The sequence below is a fragment of the Xenopus tropicalis genome, chromosome 6, assembly GCF_000004195.4.
Source record: "Xenopus tropicalis strain Nigerian chromosome 6, UCB_Xtro_10.0, whole genome shotgun sequence".
NCBI classification, from domain to species: domain Eukaryota; kingdom Metazoa; phylum Chordata; class Amphibia; order Anura; family Pipidae; genus Xenopus; species Xenopus tropicalis.
The window spans coordinates 153304041-153331472 of record NC_030682.2 but is presented as its reverse complement, the minus strand read 5'-3'; the positions used below and the strand labels follow the sequence as shown (position 1 = coordinate 153331472).

Below are 27432 nucleotides of genomic sequence, written 5' to 3'. Positions count from 1 at the left end.
CCCAGGGCTACTCAGCGCCACAGAGCTATTGGGGGCGGGGCTGCTGAGATCTCGTTGAATCCCGCACGAAGCTGCAAGTCTCGCGAGACACGGGCGCCATTTTGTTCCCCGTGAGATCCGATTGGCCGCGGCTTCGGGAACAGGAAGTTCTCGCGAGATTTGTCTGTGGTAGAAAGTGAGTCTGTGGGATCCATGGCGGCTGCAGTTATGTTGGTGAGTGAATTAGTGCGGCTGCTGGGGGGCCGGCCGGGCTTGGCTTCTCCCCATAAACAGCTCTGTGCGCTGGGTCATGGGCCTTCCCTGCCCCCGGGGTAACAACGGGGAACGGGCGGCACAGGGAGGGCAAGTATCTCTCCGAGGGGAATGTGGCGCCGAGACATTATACTAACCGAGAGCGGGGGCACTAATGGCTCCACCTCTGGGGCTGTCTGTCTGTCTGTCTGTAACGGGGGTATTGTCCCTGGGCTCCGTCTGGCCTCTCCCACTGCCGCCACTGTGTCCTCTATTGTGCCCCCCCCTGTATCTGCCCCCACCCCCCCTGTATCTGCCCCACCCCCCCTGTATCTGCCCCCACCCCCCCTGTATCTGCCCCCACCCCCCCTGTATCTGCCCCCCCCTGTATCTGCCCCCACCCCCCCTGTATCTGCCCCCACCCCCCCTGTATCTGCCCCCACCCCCCCTGTATCTGCCCCCACCCACCCCTGTATCTGCCCCCACCCCCCCTGTATCTGCCCCCCCCCTGTATCTGCCCCATCCCCCCCTGTATCTGCCCCATCCCCCCCTGTATCTGCCCCATCCCCCCTGTATCTGCCCCATCCCCCCCTGTATCTGCCCCACCCCCACCCCCCTGTATTTAGGGGGGGGGGCAGTAATGAAATAGAGAAAGTACAGGGAAGAGCGACTAAGCTGATAAAGGGAATGGGCTCAGTTATGGGGAAAGGCTGGCCCAGTTGGGATTGGTTACACTGGGGAAGGGGCAGTTAAGGGGGGGTCACTATATATAAATATATAAGGGGGGGCAGTAATGAAATAGAGAAAGTACAGGGAAGAGCGACTAAGCTGATAAAGGGAATGGGCTCAGTTATGGGGAAAGGCTGGCCCAGTTGGGATTGGTTACACTGGGGAAGGGGCAGTTAAGGGGGGGGGGTCACTATATATAAATATATAAGGGGGGGGCAGTAATGAAATAGAGAAAGTACAGGGAAGAGCGACTAAGCTGATAAAGGGAATGGGCTCAGTTATGGGGAAAGGCTGGCCCAGTTGGGATTGGTTACACTGGGGGGGGGGGGGGCAGTTAAGGGGGGGTCACTATATATAAATATATAAGGGGGGGCAGTAATGAAATAGAGAAAGTACAGGGAAGAGCGACTAATCTGATAAAGGGAATGGGCTCAGTTATGGGGAAAGGCTGGCCCAGTTGGGATTGGTTACACTGGGGGGGGGGGGGGGGGCAGTTAAGGGGGGGGGTCACTATATATAAATATATAAGGGGGGGGCAGTAATGAAATAGAGAAAGTACAGGGAAGAGCGACTAAGCTGATAAAGGGAATGGGCTCAGTTATGGGGAAAGGCTGGCCCAGTTGGGATTGGTTACACTGGGGGGGGGGTCAGTTAAGGGGGGGTCACTATATATAAATATATAAGGGGGGGCAGTAATGAAATAGAGAAAGTACAGGGAAGAGCGACTAAGCTGATAAAGGGAATAGGCTCAGTTATGGGGAAAGGCTGGCCCAGTTGGGATTGGTTACACTGGGGGGGGGGGGGGCAGTTAAGGGGGGGGGTCACTATATATAAATATATAAGGGGGGGGCAGTAATGAAATAGAGAAAGTACAGGGAAGAGCGACTAAGCTGATAAAGGGAATGGGCTCAGTTATGGGGAAAGGCTGGCCCAGTTGGGATTGGTTACACTGGGGGGGGGGCAGTTAAGGGGGGGGTCACTATATATAAATATATAAGGGGGGGCAGTAATGAAATAGAGAAAGTACAGAGAAGAGCGACTAAGCTGATAAAGGGAATGGGCTCAGTTATGGGGAAAGGCTGGCCCAGTTGGGATTGGTTACACTGGGGGGGGGGGGGGCAGTTAAGGGGGGGTCACTATATATAAATATATAAGGGGGGGCAGTAATGAAATAGAGAGAGTACACGGGTGACAAGTTTCCTCTCAAGGCAACTAATCTCCCCATCTGCCACTTAGTGTGGGGCTGGCTACTGGCAACAAGGACTCTTTCCTGCTTGTACTCTCCCAGCGGATTGGGGGTTCCTGCAAAGCAGAGTGGGGGTGCCCTGGTGGAACGGACTCATTACAGGAAGCCCCTCAGCGCCCATGTGACCCCTCTGATGCAGCTCTTGTCTCAGGACACGGGAATGAAGCCAATTAAGGGGGCGGTGCCTATAAAGGCAGGGGTCATTATGGATGTGTGTGTGTGCTACAGGAAGGCACGGGGGGGCTGCCCGCTGGCATGGCAACCCTCCTGTCTCTGGGCATGATCAAGCCAACCCTCCATCAGTCTCCTCAGAAACTAACTCTCAGACCCCCTCTTGGGCACTTACATAACCCCTGCCCCACAGTCACCCGATGTAACCCACAGTGCTACATACCCCCCTATACCCTTGTATACGCTATGGGACAGGGACCTCCCCCTTCTTGTCTTTGTCACTGGGATGTCGGTCAGTGGGATGTCGGTCAGTGGGATGTCGGTCAGTGGGATGTCGGTCAGTGGGATGTCAGTCAGTGGGATGTCAGTCAGGGGTGAGTGAGACCTCGTTTTAGTTAAAGAACTGGGGGGACCCAGCAAGATCTCACACACAGCTGTGGATATGCATCATGGCCCCAACACGGGGGGGTCTGAGGAGCTCAGAAAACAAAGACTTGTTGATGCCCATAAAGCTGGGAAAGCTTACAGACTCTCTGAAGAGTTTGCACTCCAACAGTCAGATAGAAGTGGCCACCCATCCAAGATAAGACCAACTGCAAGGTGGTGCCTAATAGTTGGAGAGGTTTAACCCAGGGGAACTTATAAGCAACTGAAGGCCTGTCTCTCATTGGACAGTGTTGATGTTTAGGTCGTAGGAAGCATCTATACATAGATGCTCCGAGCTGCACCCACACCCCTGTAGCCCGGGCACCCTCTTATGGGCGTAGGAAGCATCTATACACAGACGCTCCGAGCTGCACCCACACCCCTGTAGCCCGGGCACCCTCTTATGGGCGTAGGAAGCATCTATACACAGACGCTCCGAGCTGCACCCACACCCCTGTAGCCCGGGCACCCTCTTATGGGCGTAGGAAGCATCTATACACAGGCCCCCCCGAGCTGCACCCACACCCCTGTAGCCCGGGCACCCTCTTATGGGCGTAGGAAGCATCTATACACAGGCTCCCCGAGCTGCACCCACACCCCTGTAGCCCGGGCACCCTCTTATGGGCGTAGGAAGCATCTATACACAGACGCTCCGAGCTGCACCCACACCCCTGTAGCCCGGGCACCCTCTTATGGGCGTAGGAAGCATCTATACATAGACGCTCCGAGCTGCACCCACACCCCTGTAGCCCGGGCACCCTCTTATGGGCGTAGGAAGCATCTATACATAGACGCTCCGAGCTGCACCCACACCCCTGTAGCCCGGGCACCCTCTTATGGGCGTAGGAAGCATCTATACACAGGCCCCCCCGAGCTGCACCCACACCCCATTAGCCCGGGCACCCTCTTATGGGCGTAGGAAGCATCTATACACAGACGCTCCGAGCTGCACCCACACCCCTGTAGCCCGGGCACCCTCTTAAGGGCGTAGGAAGCATCTATACACAGGTGCTGCCTATAGTAAGATGCAGGGCCCCAGGGGGAGTCAGACAACCAATGATATAATGGTTAGGAGCCGGGGCAGGATTGCAGCCGTACCTACCCGCAGGGTATGCCGTTTGCTAATTGCCATGTGTCTTTATTCCCACAGAGTGTTGACTCCATCAAGCTGGAGAATGGACAGAGCACCTCAGCAAAACTGGGACTCCCACCCCTCACACTGGAGCAGCAAGAGGCGCTGCAGAAGGTAAGCCATTGGCTGGGGCGGAGCCTCTTCATGAGTGTCGGAAATGCCGGTGCTGCGTATATCTCATATTAAATAATAATGGGAATGGCACAAAGTCTGGTCCTTGGGTGATAATCTGATAATCGCAATGATCAATATTTAGGGAATGATTGGTAAATAATGCTCATAAGCACGGGGAGCCATGCTGGGTTTTCCCTTCCCTGAGTGTGTGGGTCTGCGCTCTAAATGCCCCGCTGGGGTAGCGCTCGGCACCCTGCAGACTCGGTGATGGTTCAGCGGCTGCCCTTGATTGGCACACCGTTCCTACTGATATATTCATTCACATTACCCTCCTGGCAATATCCCTGGGCTTTATATCACTGTACTGGGGCAGAAAGGCAAGTATAAGGCTATCATTGCTATTGCTGGGCTCTGGCTGCAACCTCAGGCTGGTAGCAGAAGTGTGCCAAATCTCAGAATAAACCCAGTATCAAGGAGCTTGGAGTCCTACTGTGGCACATAACCCCCCTGTACCACCCAGCTCCCCCCTCCTAATACTGGGGTGAGGCTCATATATTCATTATGAATTCTCTTTCCCACCTGATCTCAGCCATACGGAAAATCAAAGCAACAGCAGCCTCCAGCAAGGCCTATCCTGGCATTTCACACTGAAGATCATCGGTGGGGGATCTCTAACAGGCACTTGTTAGCTTTGTACCCCATGCTGTTGGGGGTCTGCACCCACTAGCACTTTGTACCCCATGCTGTTGGGGGTCTGCACCCACTAGCACTTTGTACCCCATGCTGTTGGGGGTCTGCACCCACTAGCACTTTGTACCCCATGCTGTTGGGGGTCTGCACCCACTAGCATTTTGTACCCCATGCTGTTGGGGGTCTGCACCCACTAGCACTTTGTACCCCATACTGTTGGGGGTCTGCACCCACTAGCACTTTGTACCCCATGCTGTTGGGGGTCTGCACCCACTAGCACTTTGTATCCCATGCTGTTTGGGGTCTGCACCCACTAGCACTTTGTACCCCATGCTGTTGGGGGTCTGCACCCACTAGCACTTTGTACCCCATGCTGTTGGGGGTCTGCACCCACTAGCACTTTGTACTCCATGCTGTTGGGGGTCTGCACCCACTAGCACTTTGTACCCCATGCTGTTGGGGGTCTGCACCCGCTAGCACTTTGTACTCCATGCTGTTGGGGGTCTGCACCCACTAGCACTTTGTACCCCATGCTGTTAGGGGTCTGCACCCGCTAGCACTTTGTACCCCATGCTGTTGGGGGTCTGCACCCACTAGCATTTTGTACCCCATGCTGTTGGGGGTCTGCACCCACTAGCACTTTGTATCCCATGCTTTTGGGGGTCTGCACCCACTAGCACTTTGTATCCCATGCTGTTGGGGGTCTGCACCCACTAGCATTTTGTACCCCATGCTGTTGGGGGTCTGCACCCGCTAGCACTTTGTACCCCATGCTGTTGGGGGTCTGCACCCGCTAGCACTTTGTATCCCATGCTGTTGGGGGTCTGCACCTGCTAGCACTTTGTACCCCATGCTGTTGGGGGTCTGCACCTGCTAGCACTTTGTATCCCATGCTGTTGGGGGTCTGCACCCGCTAGCACTTTGTACCCCATGCTGTTGGGGGTCTGCACCCGCTAGCACTTTGTACCCCATGCTGTTGGGGGTCTGCACCCACTAGCACTTTGTACCCCATACTGTTGGGGGTCTGCACCCACTAGCACTTTGTACTCCATGCTGTTGGGGGTCTGCACCACTAGCACTTTGTACTCCATGCTGTTGGGGGGCCTGTACCCCATGCTGTTGGGGGGCCTGTACCCCATGCTGTTGGGGGGCCTGTACCCCATGCTGTTGGGGGGCCTGTACCCCATGCTGTTGGGGGGCCTGTACCCCATGCTGTTGGGGGGCCTGTACCCCATGCTGTTGGGGGGCCTGCCTCACTGCATCTGATGCCACTTGCATTTATTTTGTGGCTGCTTGTGCCTGCACCAATTATTGTGTTGGTAGTTACTGTATGTGAGTGCCAGTACCTCTTATAACTTGCCCCCCACAGGTGTCTGACCAACCATAGCCAAGGGCTTCTTTAAAGGGGAAGTTCACCTTTCAATCAGCTTTTTTTCAGTTTCTTTCAGATTCAGATTGTACAGCAGAAATAATGATTTGTATATTGTTGCTTTCGGTTATTGATTTTTTTAAAGATTTCATTTGAGACCTTAGTTCTTGTGTTGTTTCCCAGTAAGTTGCACAGAGAGGCAGGTGAGACCCTCCTGATAAACTTGGCTTCATAAGTCCATCCATTTACCTACAAGTAATGTGCTGCCTGTAACAGCGGCCTAGCATAATGCTCAGTGGGGCCAATTGTAGCTGAGTGATGGCCCGTTGCTGGGCGGGGCACATTGGCCCGTTGCTGGGGGGGGCACATTGGCCAGTTGCTGGGGGGGGGGCACATTGGCCATTTGCTGGGGGGGGGGGCACATTGGCCATTTGCTGGGGGGGGGGGCACATTGGCCAGTTGCTGGGGGGGTGGCACATTGGTCAGTTGCTGGGGGGGGGGCACATTGGCCGTTGCTGGGGGCACATTATGGTCCCTGTGTATCTGTATGAGTTAAATCCCCAGTCGGTGGCCGGGCTACATGACAGTTGGTTTTTCTCCCTGTGCCCCCAGTCGGGGCTACGTGCCTAGTATTCAGTAACCCCAAAACAAGCGCCAGGACCTTTTGGGCTTCTCCCGCTTCTATTTTATAGAGCTCCGCCCACTGCTGGACAAGCACCGTGAGTGGGAAAGGTGACCAGGCCCAAGTCTATAGAGGTAAGGTGGGTAGTGCCCGCTAGAGAGAAGATCCGGGGGGCACGCCATGGTATGGAGATGCAGTAAGTGACTGGGTAACAGGCCTTGTGTAGGGTGGTATTATGGCCTCCCAGTATACCCACAGTCAGTGTTGTGCCATGCACTTGTGCTTGTGAGATACAGTGGCATCAGCCGTCAGTGCCGCCCGTGCCCACCCTCCGCTTAATCTTTTCTGCTTTTCTTATAGGCCAAGAAGTATGCGATGGAGCAGAGCATCAAGAGTGTTCTGGTGAAACAAACAATTGCACATCAACACCAACAGCTCACCAACCTACAGGTAATGCCCCACTGCCGGCTGCTATTGTGCCCTTTGTTCCACAGACTGTGTGTCTCGGAGGCTGGAGGTACCCCTTCCCCCCCCCCCCCCCATACTCCCCCCTCCCGAGGCAAAAAGCAAACAACTTCCTTGTACAGTGGTGATCTGATTGGCCAGAAACCGGATGTTCTGTATGATTTTGTCTCTTTGTTCCCTTAACTGGGCAGTAATACCCCTTGTTCCACAGGTGTTCAACAAATAGGTAAATGGGACTTGGGTACAACCTACTTTTTGACTATTACTTTTGCTACTTATTGAGCCAGACAGGGCAATTAAAAGTGCATTGAGTTTCCAACTTCCTGGTTCTTGTGAGCAGTTGTGGGCAGCCATAAAGGAACATAATGAGATTGGCAGGCACAGACAAAGCTCCTGCATTAGGGTTTTTTGTTTATCTGGGGAAGGGAAGGAAAGGGAGGGGGTTGTTTACATTGAGCTCATTAGAGCTATTTAAAGTAAGAAGAGCTTTTCAGCACAAGGTCTATTTATTTTGCTATAAAGGTGTAAACTGCCCCTAACAATATATTTTCCTTCATGCTGAATGAAGTGGAAGTACTTTGCGTTCTGTTCAGAGAGATACGTATCGTATTGATATATATTGTACGGTATTGGGCTGATATGCACCCCATATGCCCCTGTGCCCCTGTATTTCATTACAATGGCTGCTAATTCCTGGCCATGTTCTGCTCCTTCTCAGTGACCGACCCCCTTGGGGGAAAGACAGTGACGGTACCCCATTGCTCAGTCTCAAGTATAGAGCCCCCCCTTTGCTATTCAGCGCTCCAGCGCACAACTGGGGGCTACCGCCATGCTCTGATGGCTTCTGTTTGTGGGGGCCTTAGTCAGAAGGGGGGTGAGGGTAATGCTGCAGGTCTCTACTTGTGTTTAGAGCAGGGAAGGTACCAGACAGCACAGAGAGACAGAAGTGCAAGCAGCGTGTTCTGAGCTCCCACAGACTCAACTGTGTCTTTACTGTCTTTCAGATGGCAGCAGTGACTATGAGCTTTGGAGATCCTCTCTCACCTTTACAATCGGTCAATAGAAATATTCACTTCTTCTGGGGCTCTTCTTTTCCTGTGTGGGGGGGTGGAGGAGGGCTGCTTAACATTTGCCTTTTATTATTGTCTGTGTTTTTTTCCCTAGGCCTGCACAGGGAGGGGGGAGCCGTTGGTCCTTGAAAGGGCATTTTTGAGGCGTTCTCTCAGGGTCCCGAGCAAAGGCAGTTATACCGGCCCCTTACTGGCACCATCAGTTCTCCCTGTGTATATGGAGTTATACCGGCCCCTTACTGGCACCATCAGTTCTCCCTGTGTATATGGAGTTATACCGGCCCCTTACTGGCACCATCAGTTCTCCCTGTGTATATGGAGTTATACCGGCCCCTTACTGGCACCATCAGTTCTCCCTGTGTATATGGAGTTATACCGGCCCCTTACTGGCACCATCAGTTCTCCCTGTGTATATGGAGTTATACCGGCCCCTTACTGGCACCATCAGTTCTCCCTGTGTATATGGAGTTATGCCGGCCCCTTACTGGCACCATCAGTTCTCCCTGTGTATATGGAGTTATGCCGGCCCCTTACTGGCACCATCAGTTCTCCCTGTGTATATGGAGTTATACCGGCCCCTTAGTGGCACCATCAGTTCTCCCTGTGTATATGGAGTTATACCGGCCCCTTAGTGGCACCATCAGTTCTCCCTGTGTATATGGAGTTATACCGGCCCCTTAGTGGCACCATCAGTTCTCCCTGTGTATATGGAGTTATGCCGGCCCCTTACTGGCACCATCAGTTCTCCCTGTGTATATGGAGTTATGCCGGCCCCTTACTGGCACCATCAGTTCTCCCTGTGTATATGGAGTTATACCGGCCCCTTACTGGCACCTTCAGTTCTCCCTGTGTATATGGAGTTATACCGGCCCCTTACTGGCACCATCAGTTCTCCCTGTGTATATGAAGTTATACCGGCCCCTTAGTGGCACCATCAGTTCTCCTTGTGTATATGGAGTTATACCGGCCCCTTACTGGCACCTTCAGTTCTCCCTGTGTATATGGAGTTATAACGGCCCCTTAGTGGCACCATCAGTTCTCCCTCTGTATATGAAGTTATACCGGCCCCTTAGTGGCACCATCAGTTCTCCCTGTGTATATGAAGTTATACCGGCCCCTTAGTGGCACCATCAGTTCTCCCTCTGTATATGGAGTTATACCGGCCCCTATGTACCCCTCAGGCCAGGGACGATTGGGAGGCAGCTGGGCATTTGCCCCCGGAATGAGATTAAGGTGGGAGGTACTGGTGAAAGCACCAAGATGTTGTATCCCCGTTATTCTGGGGGTGACTAATATGGGGGCACATAGGGTTGTACATAAATGTGTAGCTGCAGGGAATGGGGCAGGACAGGGCTGTGCCTTTGGGGCCCCCCAGTGCAGGCATTTAGTCGCCTTCTCCCTTCCAGCTCTCAGTACTTTCCCTAACACTGCGGAAAATGTGCCATTTGCCAGTGTTTATTAAAGAGAAGTGATTTCAGTATAAATGTGTTTATTCTCATATGCAAAGTCCCCTTTACTATTTGCTCTTACCTATAATGTCTAATAATAATATTTAGATGGGCAGAATAACCAGAATAATCGTGCCTGGTTGCTATGGGTTTCCTTTCTTAAAGGGACAGTAACACCAAAAAATGAAAGTGTATAAAAGTAATTACTATATAATGTAATGCTGCCCTGTACTGGTACAACTGGTGTGTTTTCCTTAGAAAAACTACTATAGTTTATATAATAAAGCTGCTGTGTAGCCACGGGGGCAGCCATTTACAGGAGAAAAGGCACAGGTTACTTAGCAGATAACAGATAAAACCCCATTATATTCTACAAAGCTTATCTGTTATCTGCTATGTAACCTGTGCCTTTTCTCCTTTTTCCCAGCTTCAATGGCTGCCCCTGTGTTGACATAGCAGCTCATTTATATAAACTATATTAGCGTTTCTGTAGCAAACTTACCAGTTTTACCAGCGCAGGGCAACTGTACATTATCTTTTAATTACTTTAAAACACTTTCATTTTTTGGTGTTACTGTTCCTTTAATAACATTAATATCATCTCCTGTTTGTGCCCTTGTTCCTAATATTGGCCAAGCACCTGGGGGCCACATCACCTGCATTACAGAACAGATTACCCATAGTGCGGTGCGCTATGGGGCAGATATATAACAGTGGGTGAGCCAACATGGCGGTGGCACAGCAGTGTGGCAGGGAGTTGTTTCCCATGGGCCCTTGTTGTGCTGGGATTCCTGTATAAAGGGCAAGTTTCCCTCAGGTTTGCAGCTGCAGCCGTTCTTGCTGTGTTGGCTGCTGGGAGTCTGCTTTAGAGATGCTGTATATGGCTGTGTCTCATTGCTGCCATTCCCCCATCCCATGCCTCATCTCTCCATCCCCGGGCCCCTCTGTGCCATTACCTACCTACCTATAGAAACATGGGGGGATGTGGGCAGAGGGGGGCATAATCTGTTCCCTGAGACATGGCAGAACCTCTCTGTGCCAATCAGTTGGGTGACAGTGTGCCATGGTGTTGGGGTGCTGATGGGCTCTATGGGGTGCAGGCCGCACAGTCAGACTGGAGCAGATTTACTGGCACCGCTGCCCTTAACTTTTAGTCTGGGGCCCACAACTTCCGTATGTGTGGGCCCCAATAGTGCAGGTATGTGTGGTACTGGGGCGGTGTGGTGGTGTTTGGGTGCATGTGCTACAGCCTAATATCAGTAACCCCCCCGGGGTCCCCACATGTATGTACTACTGGCCAGCCCCAGGCCGTTCCTCTGGGAATCATCTGTAGGCTCATCAGTAACATCACTTTCATCTTATCATCAGTCCTGTTCTCCTCACATCTAATCTGCATGGCCTGTGCTCTTACCTGTCTGTGTGCTTGTCCTCTGATTGGGTGGCATGGGTCACATGGGCTGGGGCTGCCAGGTGAGGGCCCCCCTCCTGGCACTATGCTCTCTGTCTTAGGGGTGTACTCTCTTGTCTTAGTCATTATCATTTCTCATAAGAAACTCCACCTCACTATGTCAATCCAGTCTCCCCCAGTACTTACCCAGGCACAGAGCTCTGATTATCTGTACTTCCTGCTCCTGGGCTGCTCTCTTTCCCATGGTCAGGCAGGAACCCCCCCCTGGGTAAGTGAATCCAATCTCCCCCCAGTACTTACCCAGGCACAGAGCTCTGATTCTCTGTACTTCCTGCTCCTGGGCTGCTCTCTTTCCCATGGTCAGGCAGGAACCCCCCCCTGGGTAAGTGAATCCAATCTCCCCCCAGTACTTACCCAGGTACAGAGCTCTGATTCTCTGTACTTCCTGCTCCTGGGCTGCTCTCTTTCCCATGGTCAGGCAGGAACCCCCCCCTGGGTAAGTGAATCCAATCTCCCCCAGTACTTACCCAGGCACAGAGCTCTGATTCTCTGTACTTCCTGCTCCTGGGCTGCTCTCTTTCCCATGGTCAGGCAGGAACCCCCCCCTGGGTAAGTGAATCCAATCTCCCCCCAGTACTTACCCAGGTACAGAGCTCTGATTCTCTGTACTTCCTGCTCCTGGGCTGCTCTCTTTCCCATGGTCAGGCAGGAACCCCCCCCTGGGTAAGTGAATCCAATCTCCCCCCCAGTACTTACCCAGGTACAGAGCTCTGATTCTCTGTACTTCCTGCTCCTGGGCTGCTCTCTTTCCCATGGTCAGTCAGGAACCTCCCCCTGGGTAAGTGAATCCAATCTCCCCCCAGTACTTACCCAGGTACAGAGCTCTGATTCTCTGTACTTCCTGCTCCTGGGCTGCTCTCTTTCCCATGGTCAGACAGGAACCTCCCCCTGGGTAAGTGAATCCAATCTCCCCCCAGTACTTACCCAGGCACAGAGCTCTGATTCTCTGTACTTCCTGCTCCTGGGCTGCTTTCTTTCCCATGGTCAGACAGGAACCTCCCCCTGGGTAAGTGAATCCAATCTCCCCCCAGTACTTACCCAGGTACAGAGCTCTGATTCTCTGTACTTCCTGCTCCTGGGCTGCTCTCTTTCCCATGGTCAGACAGGAACCCCCCCTGGGTAAGTGAATCCAATCTCCCCCCAGTACTTAACCAGGTACTTACCGGGTAACCAGTGGCCTATAAGCTGGTTCTGCTGTCAGTGTGCAACCATTCCTTGTGACATAACACCACACACCCCATTGGCTGACTGCCCCTAAACTGGCTCCTCCTCTAATATGGAGTCCTCCGACCTGTATATTGGATCATACAGATGCCCCTGTAAGTCTCCCTTGTTCCCTAGGTGAGGGCAGAAACCTCACTATACACTGTTCGTAGGGGAGCGCCTTTGCACTGTGTACTTCCTGCAGAACAGGAAGCGGTGCAGGAATCTGATAGACTGCCCCCCTGCCGGGGAAATAGTTCCTGCAGCGCCATCAAGTGTCCCAAAGCGGCTTCCTCCTCCTGCAGGCTGGGAAGGGCTTCGGCCAGTCGCTGCCTGCTCTGGGGCAGTACTTGGAGTTGGGGTGCAGTGAGAGTGTGGGGTTCCGGGGGGGTGGTGGTTGGGGCGGAATGCAGAACAGATGTGACGGCACAGTGGAACGGAACCCTGGCACTAACCGGTGACTCCTTTCTGTTGCAGATGGCGGCGCAGAGGCAGCGTGCCCTGGCCATTATGTGCCGCGTCTACGTGGGCTCCATCTATTACGAGCTGGGGGAGGACACCATCCGGCAGGCCTTCGCTCCATTTGGGCCCATAAAGAGCATAGACATGTCCTGGGACTCGGTCACAATGAAGCACAAGGTGTGGTATTACTGGGTATTACTGGGTACACTGGGCTCTGGCACGCTGAATGAGCACTGTCACTGGGCATTAGCAACCCCCTGGCACGTATGCTTCCATTCATCTACATGAAAAGGTCCAAATAGAGAGAACTCAGCATAGGCTGGACCTTTGTGTGGCTGAAGCACCAGGGCCCCCCACCCCAGCACCCCCTGTTCTGGGAATATCAGCACTGTGTAAATGAACAGAAAGGAAGGATATGCCAGCCTTACCCACCCCTGGGGGGGCACATGGTCAGCCCTTATGTGAGTGCAGGTGTATCTCCCCCCCCCCAGCTGTCTGTGAGTGAGTGTGTGTTTCCCCGTGGGTGATAAATGGGCTATGTGGGGGGCACGGCTATCTGCCCCAGGTCTCTCAGTACGGCAGCCTGGGCACGTGCCAGGTACCCCTTACCTACTCCTCTTTCTCCCAGGGATTCGCCTTCGTGGAGTATGAAGTGCCAGAAGCGGCCCAGTTGGCGCTGGAGCAGATGAACTCTGTGATGTTGGGTGGCAGGAACATAAAGGTGAGTATAAGCTGGGCCTGCACCCCTGTAGGCTGGCACTTCTGCTGTGCATCATAGATACATGTGCCATAGCAACCAGGAAAAGCTGTCAGTTGTGTAGCCTACCTGTCCTACATACACGCCCATGTCATGCCTTCATATACAGGATTGTTTCTGTGCCAGCTTTGTCCCTACTGGCGCACACAGTCTTTGGGTTAGTGACTCTGTAGTGCTGTTCCTGCTGAATTGTGCTTAGTACAGGGGAATCCTTATGTGCCATAGTTTTATGGTATCTCTCTGTACAGGCTATGGGCAAACTTAGGGGGCTGTTCCTGCTGAATTGTGCTTAGTACAGGGGAATCCCTATGTGCCATAGTTTTATGGTAACTCTCTGTACAGGCTATGGGCAAACATAGGGGGCTGTTCCTGCTGAATTGTGCTTAGTACAGGGGAATCCCTATGTGCCATAGTTTTATGGTATCTCTCTGTACAGGCTATGGGCAAACTTAGGGGGCTGTTCCTGCTGAATTGTGCTTAGTACAGGGGAATCCCTATGTGCCATAGTTTTATGGTATCTCTCTGTACAGGCTATGGGCAAACTTAGGGGGCTGTTCCTGCTGAATTGTGCTTAGTACAGGGGAATCCCTATGTGCCATAGTTTTATGGTATCTCTCTGTACAGGCTATGAGCAAACTTAGGGGCTGTTCCTGCTGAATTGTGCTTAGTACAGGGGAATCCCTATGTGCCATAGTTTTATGGTATCTCTCTGTACAGGCTATGGGCAAACTTAGGGGGCTGTTCCTGCTGAATTGTGCTTAGTACAGGGGAATCCCTATGTGCCATAGTTTTATGGTATCTCTCTGTACAGGCTATGAGCAAACTTAGGGGCTGTTCCTGCTGAATTGTGCTTAGTACAGGGGAATCCCTATGTGCCATAGTTTTATGGTATCTCTCTGTACAGGCTATGAGCAAACTTAGGGGCTGTTCCTGCTGAATTGTGCTTAGTACAGGGGAATCCCTATGTGCCATAGTTTTATGGTATCTCTCTGTACAGGCTATGGGCAAACTTAGGGGGCTGTTCCTGCTGAATTGTGCTTAGTACAGGGGAATCCCTATGTGCCATAGTTTTATGGTATATCTCTGTACAGGCTATGGGCAAACTTAGGGGGCTGTTCCTGCTGAATTGTGCTTAGTACAGGGGAATCCCTATGTGCCATAGTTTTATGGTATCTCTCTGTACAGGCTATGGGCAAACTAAGCACACAGAGAGAGACCACCCCCACCCCCAGACATACCCCCCCACACACACACATATAGAATGGGGAAAAAACTAGAGGCCTGGTTTGCACAGGAAAAGTAGGAATGAAATGGTTGAGCCTTGGTGAGAGCCCCCTGTGTTCTCCCGTAGGTGGGCCGACCCAGTAACATCGGGCAGGCTCAGCCCATTATAGACCAGCTGGCGGAGGAGGCGCGTTCCTTCAACCGGATCTACGTGGCCTCCGTGCACCAGGACCTGTCCGACGAGGACATCAAGAGCGTGTTTGAGGCATTCGGGAAGATTAAGTCCTGCATGTTGGCTCGTGATCCCACCACCGGCAAACACAAGGGCTACGGCTTTATAGGTACGGGGGGCCGGGGCTTTATAGGTACGGGGGGGCTGGGGCTTTATAGGTACGGGGGGCTGGGGCTTTATAGGTACGGGGGGGCTGGGGCTTTATAGGTACGGGGGGGCTGGGGCTTTATAGGTACGGGGGGGCTGGGGCTTTATAGGTACGGGGGGGCTGGGGCTTTATAGGTACGGGGGGGCTGGGGCTTTATAGGTACGGGGGGGCTGGGGCTTTATAGGTACGGGGGGGCTACGGCTTTATAGGTACGGGGGGGGCTACGGCTTTATAGGTACGGGGGGGCTACGGCTTTATAGGTACGGGGGGGCTACGGCTTTATAGGTACGGGGGGGGCTACGGCTTTATAGGTACGGGGGGGGCTACGGCTTTATAGGTACGGGGGGGCTACGGCTTATAGGTACGGGGGGGCCGGGGCTTTATAGGTACGGGGGGCCGGGGCTTTATAGGTACGGGGGGGCCGGGGCTTTATAGGTACGGGGGGGCCGGGGCTTTATAGGTACGGGGGGGCCGGGGCTTTATAGGTACGGGGGGGCCGGGGCTTTATAGGTACGGGGGGGCCGGGGCTTTATAGGTACGGGGGGGCCACGGCTTTATAGGTACGGGGGGGCCGGGGCTTTATAGGTACGGGGGGGCTACGGCTTTATAGGTACGGGGGGGCTACGGCTTTATAGGTACGGGGGGGCTACGGCTTTATAGGTAAGGGGGGCCGGGGCTTTATAGGTGGGGGGGGCCACGGCTTTATAGGTAAGGGGGGCCGGGGCTTTATAGTTGGGGGGGGGGGCGGGGCTTTATAGGTAAGGGGGGCCGGGGCTTTATAGGTAAGGGGGGCCGGGGCTTTATAGGTAAGGGGGGCTGGGGCTTTATAGGTAAGGGGGGCCTGGCCGTGCCCCCCTCGCCTCTCTCTTGCCTCCCCGTCTCTAATCCCTGCTCTCTGTCTCTGCAGAGTATGAGAAGGGCCAGTCCTCGCAGGATGCCGTCTCCTCTATGAACCTCTTTGATCTGGGTGGTCAGTACCTTCGAGTTGGAAAGGCCGTCACACCCCCAATGCCCCTGCTCACACCCGCCACACCTGGTGGGCTGCCCCCCGCAGCGGCCGTAGCTGCAGCAGCTGCGACTGCTAAAATTACAGCACAGGTGAGGAGCTTGGTACCCCATAGTGCAGCACCCACTTACCCCACCTATAGGCAGGGAAATGTACTGCTTCATGCCCATCCCTGGGGTAGTAGGGAAGAACCCAATGCTTTGTACTGACTGTGCTTTGTGCCCACAGGAAGCTGTAGCAGGAGCTGCCGTCCTCGGAACCCTTGCCAGCCCTGGCCTGGTAACGCCTGCACTGACACTCGCACAGCCCCTGGGGGCACTACCTCAGGCTGTTATGGCTGCACAGGCCCCTGGGGTTATTACAGGTGAGGCACGTATGTGACAGAAAGGAGGTGCACCGTTAGGCAGCACAAGTCTCTAAGTGGCCAGTAACCCTGAGGGGCGGAGCCTCTCTGTATCAGAACCAAAGACTCTGCTGTAACTCTCTCTGCTTTATCTGCCCAGGTGTGACCCCAGTGCGCCCACCCTTGCCAGTTACCATTCCCCCAGTTGGGCTAGTGAACCCTCTGCTTTCCAGTCCCCCAACGTTAGCCCAGCTAGAGGTGAAGAAGGAGAAGGAAGAAGAGGAAATTCTGCCCGAGTCGGAGAGGCCAGAAATGCTCAGTGAGCAGGAACATATGAGCATATCGGGGAGCAGCGCCCGACACATGGTCATGCAGAAACTCATGCGCAAACAGGAGGTAAGGGGGTGCAGAGAGGGTTGTAACCTCCTGGGGCTTCTCATTGGTGTTTGGTGTGGCCACACCCACTGGGATACCATGGAATTCCATGAATTCTATCTAGTCTCCCCCCAGTACTTACCCAGGTACAGAGCTCTGATTCTCTGTACTTCCTGCTCCTGGGCTGCTCTCTTTCCCATGGTCAGGCAGGAACCTCCCCCCCCCCCCCCCCCCCCTCGGGTAAGTGAATCCAATCTCCCTCCAGTACTTACCCAGGTACAGAGCTCTGATTCTCTGTACTTCCTGCTCCTGGGCTGCTCTCTTTCCCATGGTCAGACAGGAACCCCCCCTGGGTAAGTGAATCCAATCTCCCCCCAGTACTTACCCAGGTACAGAGCTCTGATTCTCTGTACTTCCTGCTCCTGGGCTGCTCTCTTCCCCCCCCCCTGGGTAAGTGAATCCAATCTCCCCCCAGTACTTACCCAGGTACAGAGCTCTGATTCTCTGTACTTCCTGCTCCTGGGCTGCTCTCTTTCCCATGGTCAGACAGGAACCTCCCCCTGGGTAAGTGAATCCAATCTCCCCCCAGTACTTACCCAGGTACAGAGCTCTGATTCTCTGTACTTCCTGCTCCTGGGCTGCTCTCTTTCCCATGGTCAGGCAGGAACCCCCCCCCTGGGTAAGTGAATCCAATCTCCCCCCAGTACTTACCCAGGTACAGAGCTCTGATCCTCTGTACTTCCTGCTCCTGGGCTGCTCTCTTTCCCATGGTCAGGCAGGAACCCCCCCCCTGGGTAAGTGAATCCAATCTCCCCCCAGTACTTACCCAGGTACAGAGCTCTGATCCTCTGTACTTCCTGCTCCTGGGCTGCTCTCTTTCCCATGGTCAGGCAGGAACCTCCCCCTGGGTAAGTGAATCCAATCTCCCCCCAGTACTTACCCAGGTACAGAGCTCTGATTCTCTGTACTTCCTGCTCCTGGGCTGCTCTCTTTCCCATGGTCAGGAAGGAACCCCCCCCTGGGTAAGTGAATCCAATCTCCCCCTTGGCTCCAACCATAAGTGTAATGTGGAATCCCTGCCGTAAAGCAAGACCAGGGTGCTGTGTTAAGCAGGGACAAACAGATGAGGGCACCGCCCCCATTATTTTGCCCAGAGGGGGGCATTAGCGCTCACGTGTCTCTCTCTCCCTGCAGAGTACTGTCATGGTCCTGCGCAACATGGTGGATCCCCGTGATATCGATGATGACCTGGAAGGGGAGGTAACGGAGGAGTGCGGCAAATTTGGCGCGGTGAATCGAGTGATCATTTACCAGGAGAAGCAGGGGGAGGAGGAAGACGCCGAGATCATCGTTAAGATCTTTGTGGAGTTCTCCATGTCCAGCGAGACGCAGAAAGCCATCCAGGCGCTGAATGGACGCTGGTTCGCTGGGCGCAAAGTGGTCGCCGAGGTTTACGACCAGGAGCGATTTGATAATAGCGACCTGTCTGCGTGATTGGACTCTTCTACATGCCCCGCCCCCCGTACTGTGCTCCTTTTATAATTATTTGTGCCGTCGTGTCTCTCCCGGAGTCGAAGCTGAGAAATAAAGCTTTTTGGGTTTTTTTCCCCTTTTCCCCTATTCTTTCCCTGCGCTTAGGCCACGCCCCTGCCTGAGTTAAAGGGCAATGTTAAAGGGTATGTGACACAGCGTTTCATTGGCTGAAGGTAGGTAGAAGGAATGAAGCACAAGGTTGACCCCCGGGGAATTTTGCAGTAAATGTTTATTAAATTATCATTTTGGGGGGGAAAAAGAAACAAAAAACAGTCTTTCTGATTCCTGCACAGGTCAGAGTTTGCTGCAAGGGAGTCTGCTCCTAACCAATCAGAAGCCTTCTACATGGGGAGTCCTCTTTCCCTCCCAGTGCTGCCAGTATTTGGCAGTAGCTGCGGACCCTCCGGACCCCCATGTGCCCCTGACTTGCAGAGGTGCCTTGTGTATATGGCATTAGAGGGTGGTACCAGTGGGCTGGAGGGCCCCTATATACGAGCCTTCTGATTGGATAGGGAGCTTATCCCTGAGCTGCTGCCAGACAAAGACATTAAATGGGGCCCGTAATAATAATACTGATAGCCTATCCATAATAGTAATAACACTGATAGCCTGCCCGTAATAATAATACTGATAGCCTATCCATAATAGTAATAATACTGATAGCCTGTCAATAATAATATTACTGTTACCCTGCCCATAATAGTAATAATAACACTGATAGCCTGCCCGTAATAGAATAATACCGATAGCCTGCCCATAATAATAATACTGTTAACCTGCCCATAATAGTAATAATAATACTGATTACCTGCCCGTAATAGAAATACTGATAACCTGCCCCTAATACTGATAGCCTGCCCGTAATAATAATACTGATAGCCTGCCCATAATAGAAATAACACGGATAGCCTGCCCATAATAGTAATAACACAGCCTGCCCATAATAATAATACTGATAGCCTGCCCATAATAGTAATAACACGGATAGCCTGCCCATAATAGTAATAACACGGATAGCCTGCCCATAATAGTAATAACACGGATAGCCTGCCCATAATAGTAATAACACGGATAGCCTGCCCATAATAGTAATAACACGGATAGCCTGCCCATAATAGTAATAACACGGATAGCCTGCCCATAATAGTAATAACACGGATAGCCTGCCCATAATAGTAATAACACGGATAGCCTGCCCATAATAGTAATAACACGGATAGCCTGCCCATAATAGTAATAACACGGATAGCCTGCCCATAATAGTAATAACACGGATAGCCTGCCCATAATAGTAATAACACGGATAGCCTGCCCATAATAGTAATAACACTGATAGCCTGCCCATAATAATACTGATAGCCTTCCCATAATAGTAATAACACGGATAGCCTGCCCGTAATAGTAATAACACAGCCTGCCCATAATAATAGCACGGATAGCCTGCCCGTAATAGTAATAACACAGCCTGCCCATAATAATAATACTGATAGCCTGCCCATAACAGTAATAACATGGATAGCCTCCCCGTAATAATAATACTGATAGCCTATCCATAATAGTAAAAATACTGATAGCCTGCCCCCATAATAGTAATAACACTGATAGCCTGCCCTTAATAATAATACTGATAGCCTATCCATAATAGTAATAATACTGATAGCCTGCCCGTAATAATAATACTGATAGCCTATCCATAATAGTAATAATACTGATAGCCTGCCCGTAATAATAATACTGATAGCCTATCCATAATAGTAATAATACTGATAGCCTGCCCGTAATAATAATACTGATAGCCTATCCATAATAGTAATAACACTGATAGCCTGCCCGTAATAATAATACTGATAGCCTATCCATAATAGTAATAACACTGATAGCCTGCCCGTAATAATAATACTGATAGCCTATCCATAATAGTAATAATACTGATAGCCTGCCCGTAATAATAATACTGATAGCCTGCCCATAATAATAATACTGATAGCCTATCCATAATAGTAGTAATACTGATAGCCTGCCCGTAATAGTAATAATACTGATAGCCTGCCCATAATAATAATACTGATAGCCTATCCATAATAGTAATAACACTGATAGCCTGCCCGTAATAATAATACTGATAGCCTATCCATAATAGTAATAACACTGATAGCCTATCCATAATAGTAATAATACTGATAGCCTATCCATAATAGTAATAACACTGATAGCCTATCCATAATAGTAATAACACTGATAGCCTATCCATAATAGTAATAATACTGATAGCCTGCCCGTAATAATAATACTGATAGCCTGCCCGTAATAATAATACTGATAGCCTATCCATAATAGTAATAACACTGATAGCCTGCCCGTAATAATAATACTGATAGCCTGCCCGTAATAATAATACTGATAGCCTGCCCGTAATAATAATACTGATAGCCTATCCATAATAGTAATAATACTGATAGCCTGTCAATAATAATATTACTGTTACCCTGCCCATAATAGTAATAATAACACTGATAGCCTGCCCGTAATAGAATAATACCGATAGCCTGCCCGTAATAGAATAATACCGATAGCCTGCCCATAATAATAATACTGTTAACCTGCCCATAATAGTAATAATAATACTGATTACCTGCCCGTAATAGAAATACTGATAACCTGCCCCTAATACTGATAGCCTGCCCGTAATAATAATACTGATAGCCTGCCCATAATAGAAATAACACGGATAGCCTGCCCATAATAGTAATAACACAGCCTGCCCATAATAATAATACTGATAGCCTGCCCATAATAGTAATAACACGGATAGCCTGCCCATAATAGTAATAACACTGATAGCCTGCCCATAATAGTAATAACACTGATAGCCTGCCCATAATAGTAATAACACTGATAGCCTGCCCATAATAGTAATAACACGGATAGCCTGCCCATAATAATACTGATAGCCTTCCCATAATAGTAATAACACGGATAGCCTGCCCGTAATAGTAATAACACAGCCTGCCCATAATAATAGCACGGATAGCCTGCCCGTAATAGTAATAACACAGCCTGCCCATAATAATAATACTGATAGCCTATCCATAATAGTAAAAATACTGATAGCCTGCCCCCATAATAGTAATAACACTGATAGCCTGCCCTTAATAATAATACTGATAGCCTCCCCGTAATAATAATACTGATAGCCTATCCATAATAGTAAAAATACTGATAGCCTGCCCGTAATAATAATACTGATAGCCTATCCATAATAGTAAAAATACTGATAGCCTGCCCCCATAATAGTAATAACACTGATAGCCTGCCCTTAATAATAATACTGATAGCCTATCCATAATAGTAATAATACTGATAGCCTGCCCGTAATAATAATACTGATAGCCTATCCATAATAGTAATAATACTGATAGCCTATCCATAATAGTAATAATACTGATAGCCTGCCCGTAATAATAATACTGATAGCCTATCCATAATAGTAATAATACTGATAGCCTGCCCGTAATAATAATACTGATAGCCTATCCATAATAGTAATAACACTGATAGCCTGCCCGTAATAATAATACTGAGAGCCTATCCATAATAGTAATAATACTGATAGCCTGCCCGTAATAATAATACTGATAGCCTATCCACAATAGTAATAATACTGATAGCCTGCCCGTAATAATAATACTGATAGCCTGCCCATAATAATAATACTGATAGCCTATCCATAATAGTAGTAATACTGATAGCCTGCCCGTAATAGTAATAATACTGATAGCCTGCCCATAATAATAATACTGATAGCCTATCCATAATAGTAATAACACTGATAGCCTGCCCGTAATAATAACAATGATAGCCTATCCATAATAGTAATAATACTGATAGCCTGCCCGTAATAATAATACTGATAGCCTATCCATAATAGTAATAATACTGATAGCCTGCCCGTAATAATAATATTGATAGCCTATCCATAATAGTAATAATACTGATAGCCTGCCCGTAATAATAATACTGATAGCCTGCCCGTAATAATAATACTGATAGCCTATCCATAATAGTAATAATACTGATAGCCTATCCATAATAGTAATAACACTGATAGCCTGCCCGTAATAATACTGATAGCCTATCCATAATAGTAATAATACTGATAGCCTATCCATAATAGTAGTAATACTGATAGCCTGCCCGTAATAGTAATAATACTGATAGCCTGCCCATAATAATAATACTGATAGCCTATCCATAATAGTAATAATACTGATAGCCTGCCCGTAATAATAATACTGATAGCCTATCCATAATAGTAATAACACTGATAGCCTGCCCGTAATAATACTGATAGCCTGCCCGTAATAATAATACTGATAGCCTATCCATAATAGTAATAATACTGATAGCCTGCCCGTAATAATAATACTGATAGCCTATCCATAATAGTAATAATACTGATAGCCTGCCCATAGTAATAATAATACTGATAGCCTATCCATAATAGTAATAACACTGATAGCCTGCCCGTAATAATAATACTGAGAGCCTATCCATAATAGTAATAATACTGATAGCCTGCCCGTAATAATAATACTGATAGCCTATCCATAATAGTAATAACACTGATAGCCTGCCCGTAATAATAATACTGATAGCCTATCCATAATAGTAATAATACTGATAGCCTATCCATAATAGTAATAATACTGATAGCCTATCCATAATAATAATAATACTGATAGCCTGCCCGTAATAGTAATAATACTGATAGCCTGCCCATAATAATAATACTGATAGCCTATCCATAATAGTAATAACACTGATAGCCTGCCCGTAATAATAATACTGATAGCCTATCCATAATAGTAATAATACTGATAGCCTGCCCGTAATAATAATACTGATAGCCTATCCATAATAGTAATAATACTGATAGCCTGCCCGTAATAATAATACTGATAGCCTATCCATAATAGTAATAATACTGATAGCCTGCCCGTAATAATAATACTGATAGCCTATCCATAATAGTAATAACACTGATAGCCTGCCCGTAATAATAATACTGATAGCCTGCCCATAATAATAATACTGATAGCCTATCCATAATAGTAATAATACTGATAGCCTATCCATAATAGTAGTAATACTGATAGCCTGCCCGTAATAGTAATAATACTGATAGCCTGCCCATAATAATAATACTGATAGCCTATCCATAATAGTAATAATACTGATAGCCTTCCCATAGTAATAATAATACTGATAGCCTATCCATAATAGTAATAACACTGATAGCCTGCCCGTAATAATAATACTGAGAGCCTATCCATAATAGTAATAATACTGATAGCCTGCCCGTAATAATAATACTGATAGCCTATCCATAATAGTAATAACACTGATAGCCTGCCCGTAATAATAATACTGATAGCCTATCCATAATAGTAATAATACTGATAGCCTATCCATAATAGTAATAATACTGATAGCCTATCCATAATAATAATAATACTGATAGCCTGCCCGTAATAGTAATAATACTGATAGCCTGCCCATAATAATAATACTGATAGCCTATCCATAATAGTAATAACACTGATAGCCTGCCCGTAATAATAATACTGATAGCCTATCCATAATAGTAATAATACTGATAGCCTGCCCGTAATAATAATACTGATAGCCTATCCATAATAGTAATAATACTGATAGCCTGCCCGTAATAATAATACTGATAGCCTATCCATAATAGTAATAACACTGATAGCCTGCCCGTAATAATAATACTGATAGCCTATCCATAATAGTAATAATACTGATAGCCTGCCCGTAATAATAATACTGATAGCCTATCCATAATAGTAATAATACTGATAGCCTGCCCATAATAATAATACTGATAGCCTATCCATAATAGTAATAATACTGATAGCCTGCCCGTAATAATAATACTGATAGCCTATCCATAATAGTAGTAATACTGATAGCCTGCCCGTAATAGTAATAATACTGATAGCCTGCCCATAATAATAATACTGATAGCCTATCCATAATAGTAATAACACTGATAGCCTGCCCGTAATAATAACACTGATAGCCTGCCCGTAATAATAATACTGATAGCCTATCCATAATAGTAGTAATACTGATAGCCTGCCCGTAATAGTAATAATACTGATAGCCTGCCCATAATAGTAATAACACTGATAGCCTATCCATAATAGTAATAATACTGATAGCCTATCCATAATAGTAATAACACTGATAGCCTATCCATAATAGTAATAACACTGATAGCCTATCCATAATAGTAATAACACTGATAGCCTATCCATAATAGTAATAACACTGATAGCCTGCCCATAATAATAATACTGATAGCCTATCCATAATAGTAGTAATACTGATAGCCTGCCCATAATAGGTTAATAATGATAGCCTGTCCATAATAGGTTAATAATGATAGCCTGTCCGTAATAGGTTAATAATGATAGCCTGCCCATAATAGTAATAAGAATAATAATGGCCAGTGGGGGAGCTCAGGGTACAATAGAAATGGGCAAATTTAATGGTACTTCCCAGAAACGAGGTTGTGCTATTGAGTAGTGACACCTAGTGGCCAACCCTGGGCAGCTCGGCACAGTCTGCAGCTCTGTCCCCACCGGGGGCCTTCATGTGCCACCTGATACTGACTGTAATGATTTGCTCTTTTTCCTGCAGCAACAACCACTAAAACTGCAAAATCCTCTTATTGGGGGGGTACTTGTCCTTTAATCTAATGTTCCACACACAGCAGGGAAACATCTACTGGGCCCTCCCCTCTCATTTATTCATAGGAACGTTCCCTCTGTGCTCCCGCAGCTGGGGGTGTGGCTTACCCGCACGTAGTTCCCCAACGCCTGGCCTTATCGTATACAGTAGGGGGTACATTATCCCTTATAATACATGAGTGATACTCAGAGTTCCCTGTATAACTCAGCCTGCAGCCTTGTGCCTTTATATGGGGGGCACAGAACCCCTCAGTGACTGCTAATATCCTTATCATTTACAGTAGGGGGTACATTATCCCTTATAATACATGAGTGATACTCAGAGTTCCCTGTATAACTCAGCCTGCAGCCTTGTGCCTTTATATGGGGGGCACAGAACCCCTCAGTGACTGCTAATATCCTTATCATTTACAGTAGGGGGTACATTATCCCTTATAATACTTGAGTGATACTCTAGGCTTATATGTAGGCTGTTGGGTCACTGACAGGTGCAATAACCAATGGGAAGGGAGGCAATATTAGAGAATGAGCCGTGAGTGGTAATGAAGGACTCTGGGAAATGCAGTCCTGGGATGGCTGCTACTGGCTGGGCACTCATTGGGCACAATGTGGCAGAACAGACCCACAAGGAAGGGCACACAAATACAACACAAAAGATGGAGCAATTTGCCCCCTGTGACTGTGCAAATGCCCCAGTGTAGAGGCAGTTAGTGCGACTATGCGGCAGCCCTTGCACCCTGGGAGTTGTAGTCCCGGGAATCCCCTCGTGACTATGCGGCAGCCCTTGCACCCTGGGAGTTGTAGTCCCGGGAAACCCCGTGTGACTATGCGGCAGCCCTTGCACCCTGGGAGTTGTAGTCCCGGGAATCCCCTCGTGACTATGCGGCAGCCCTTGCACCCTGGGAGTTGTAGTCCCGGGAAACCCCGTGTGACTATGCGGCAGCCCTTGCACCCTGGGAGTTGTAGTCCCGGGAAACCCCGTGCGACTATGCGGCAGCCCTTGCACCCTGGGAGTTGTAGTCCCGGGAAACCCCGTGCGACTATGCGGCAGCCCTTGCACCCTGGGAGTTGTAGTCCCGGGAATCCCCTCGTGACTATGCGGCAGCCCTTGCACCCTGGGAGTTGTAGTCCCGGGAAACCCCGTGTGACTATGCGGCAGCCCTTGCACCCTGGGAGTTGTAGTCCCGGGAAACCCCGTGTGACTATGCGGCAGCCCTTGCACCCTGGGAGTTGTAGTCCTGGGAAACCCCGTGTGACTATGCGGCAGCCCTTGCACCCTGGGAGTTGTAGTCCCGGGAAACCCCGTGTGACTATGCGGCAGCCCTTGCACCCTGGGAGTTGTAGTCCCGGGAAACCCCGCGTGACTATGCGGCAGCCCTTGCACCCTGGGAGTTGTAGTCCCGGGAAACCCCGCGCGACTATGCGGCAGCCCTTGCACCCTGGGAGTTGTAGTCCCGGGAAACCCCGCGTGACTATGCGGCAGCCCTTGCACCCTGGGAGTTGTAGTCCCGGGAAACCCCGCGTGACTATGCAGCCCTTGCACCCTGGGAGTTGTAGTCCCGGGAAACCCCGTGTGACTATGCAGCCCTTGCACCCTGGGAGTTGTAGTCCCGGGAAACCCCGTGTGACTATGCAGCCCTTGCACCCTGGGAGTTGTAGTCCCGGGAAACCCCGTGTGACTATGCAGCCCTTGCACCCTGGGAGTTGTAGTCCTGGGAAACCCCGCGTGACTATGCGGCAGCCCTTGCACCCTGGGAGTTGTAGTCCCGGGAAACCCCGTGTGACTATGCAGCCCTTGCACCCTGGGAGTTGTAGTCCTGGGAAACCCCGCGTGACTATGCGGCAGCCCTTGCACCCTGGGAGTTGTAGTCCCGGGAAACCCCGTGTGACTATGCAGCCCTTGCACCCTGGGAGTTGTAGTCCCGGGAAACCCCGTGTGACTATGCAGCCCTTGCACCCTGGGAGTTGTAGTCCCGGGAAACCCCGTGTGACTATGCAGCAGCCCTTGCACCCTGGGAGTTGTAGTCCCGGGAAACCCCGCGCGACTATGCGGCAGCCCTTGCACCCTGGGAGTTGTAGTCCCGGGAAACCCAGTGTGACTATGCGGCAGCCCTTGCACCCTGGGAGTTGTAGTCCCGGGAAACCCCGTGTGACTATGCAGCCCTTGCACCCTGGGAGTTGTAGTCCTGGGAAAC

At 49.9% G+C, this 27432-nt stretch overlaps 1 protein-coding gene across 2 annotated transcripts; it reads left to right on the top strand.

Moving 5' to 3' along the window:
• The first annotated feature begins 107 nt into the window (after positions 1 to 107).
• puf60 (poly(U) binding splicing factor 60KDa) lies at positions 108 to 18538 on the top strand. Of its 2 annotated transcripts, XM_031903219.1 has the most exons (11): positions 108 to 213; positions 3954 to 4049; positions 7091 to 7180; positions 8200 to 8250; positions 12862 to 13023; positions 13475 to 13567; positions 14955 to 15168; positions 16115 to 16305; positions 16442 to 16577; positions 16717 to 16952; positions 18126 to 18538. In XM_031903219.1, exons 1-11 carry the CDS (start codon positions 193 to 195, stop codon positions 18423 to 18425), a joined length of 1590 nt encoding a protein of 529 aa, XP_031759079.1. In that variant the 5' UTR covers positions 108 to 192; the 3' UTR covers positions 18426 to 18538.
• Positions 18539 to 27432: the final 8894 nt, after the last annotated feature.

Excerpts from the sequence above, each read along its gene's own strand:
- puf60 (XM_031903219.1), top strand. The coding sequence starts at position 193 with ATGGCGGCTGCAGTTATGTTG. Across the intron at positions 8,251-12,861 it reads CTCTCTCACCTTTACAATCG|ATGGCGGCGCAGAGGCAGCG; the intron begins GTCAATAGAAAT and ends TTTCTGTTGCAG. Across the intron at positions 16,306-16,441 it reads CTGCTAAAATTACAGCACAG|GAAGCTGTAGCAGGAGCTGC; the intron begins GTGAGGAGCTTG and ends TTGTGCCCACAG.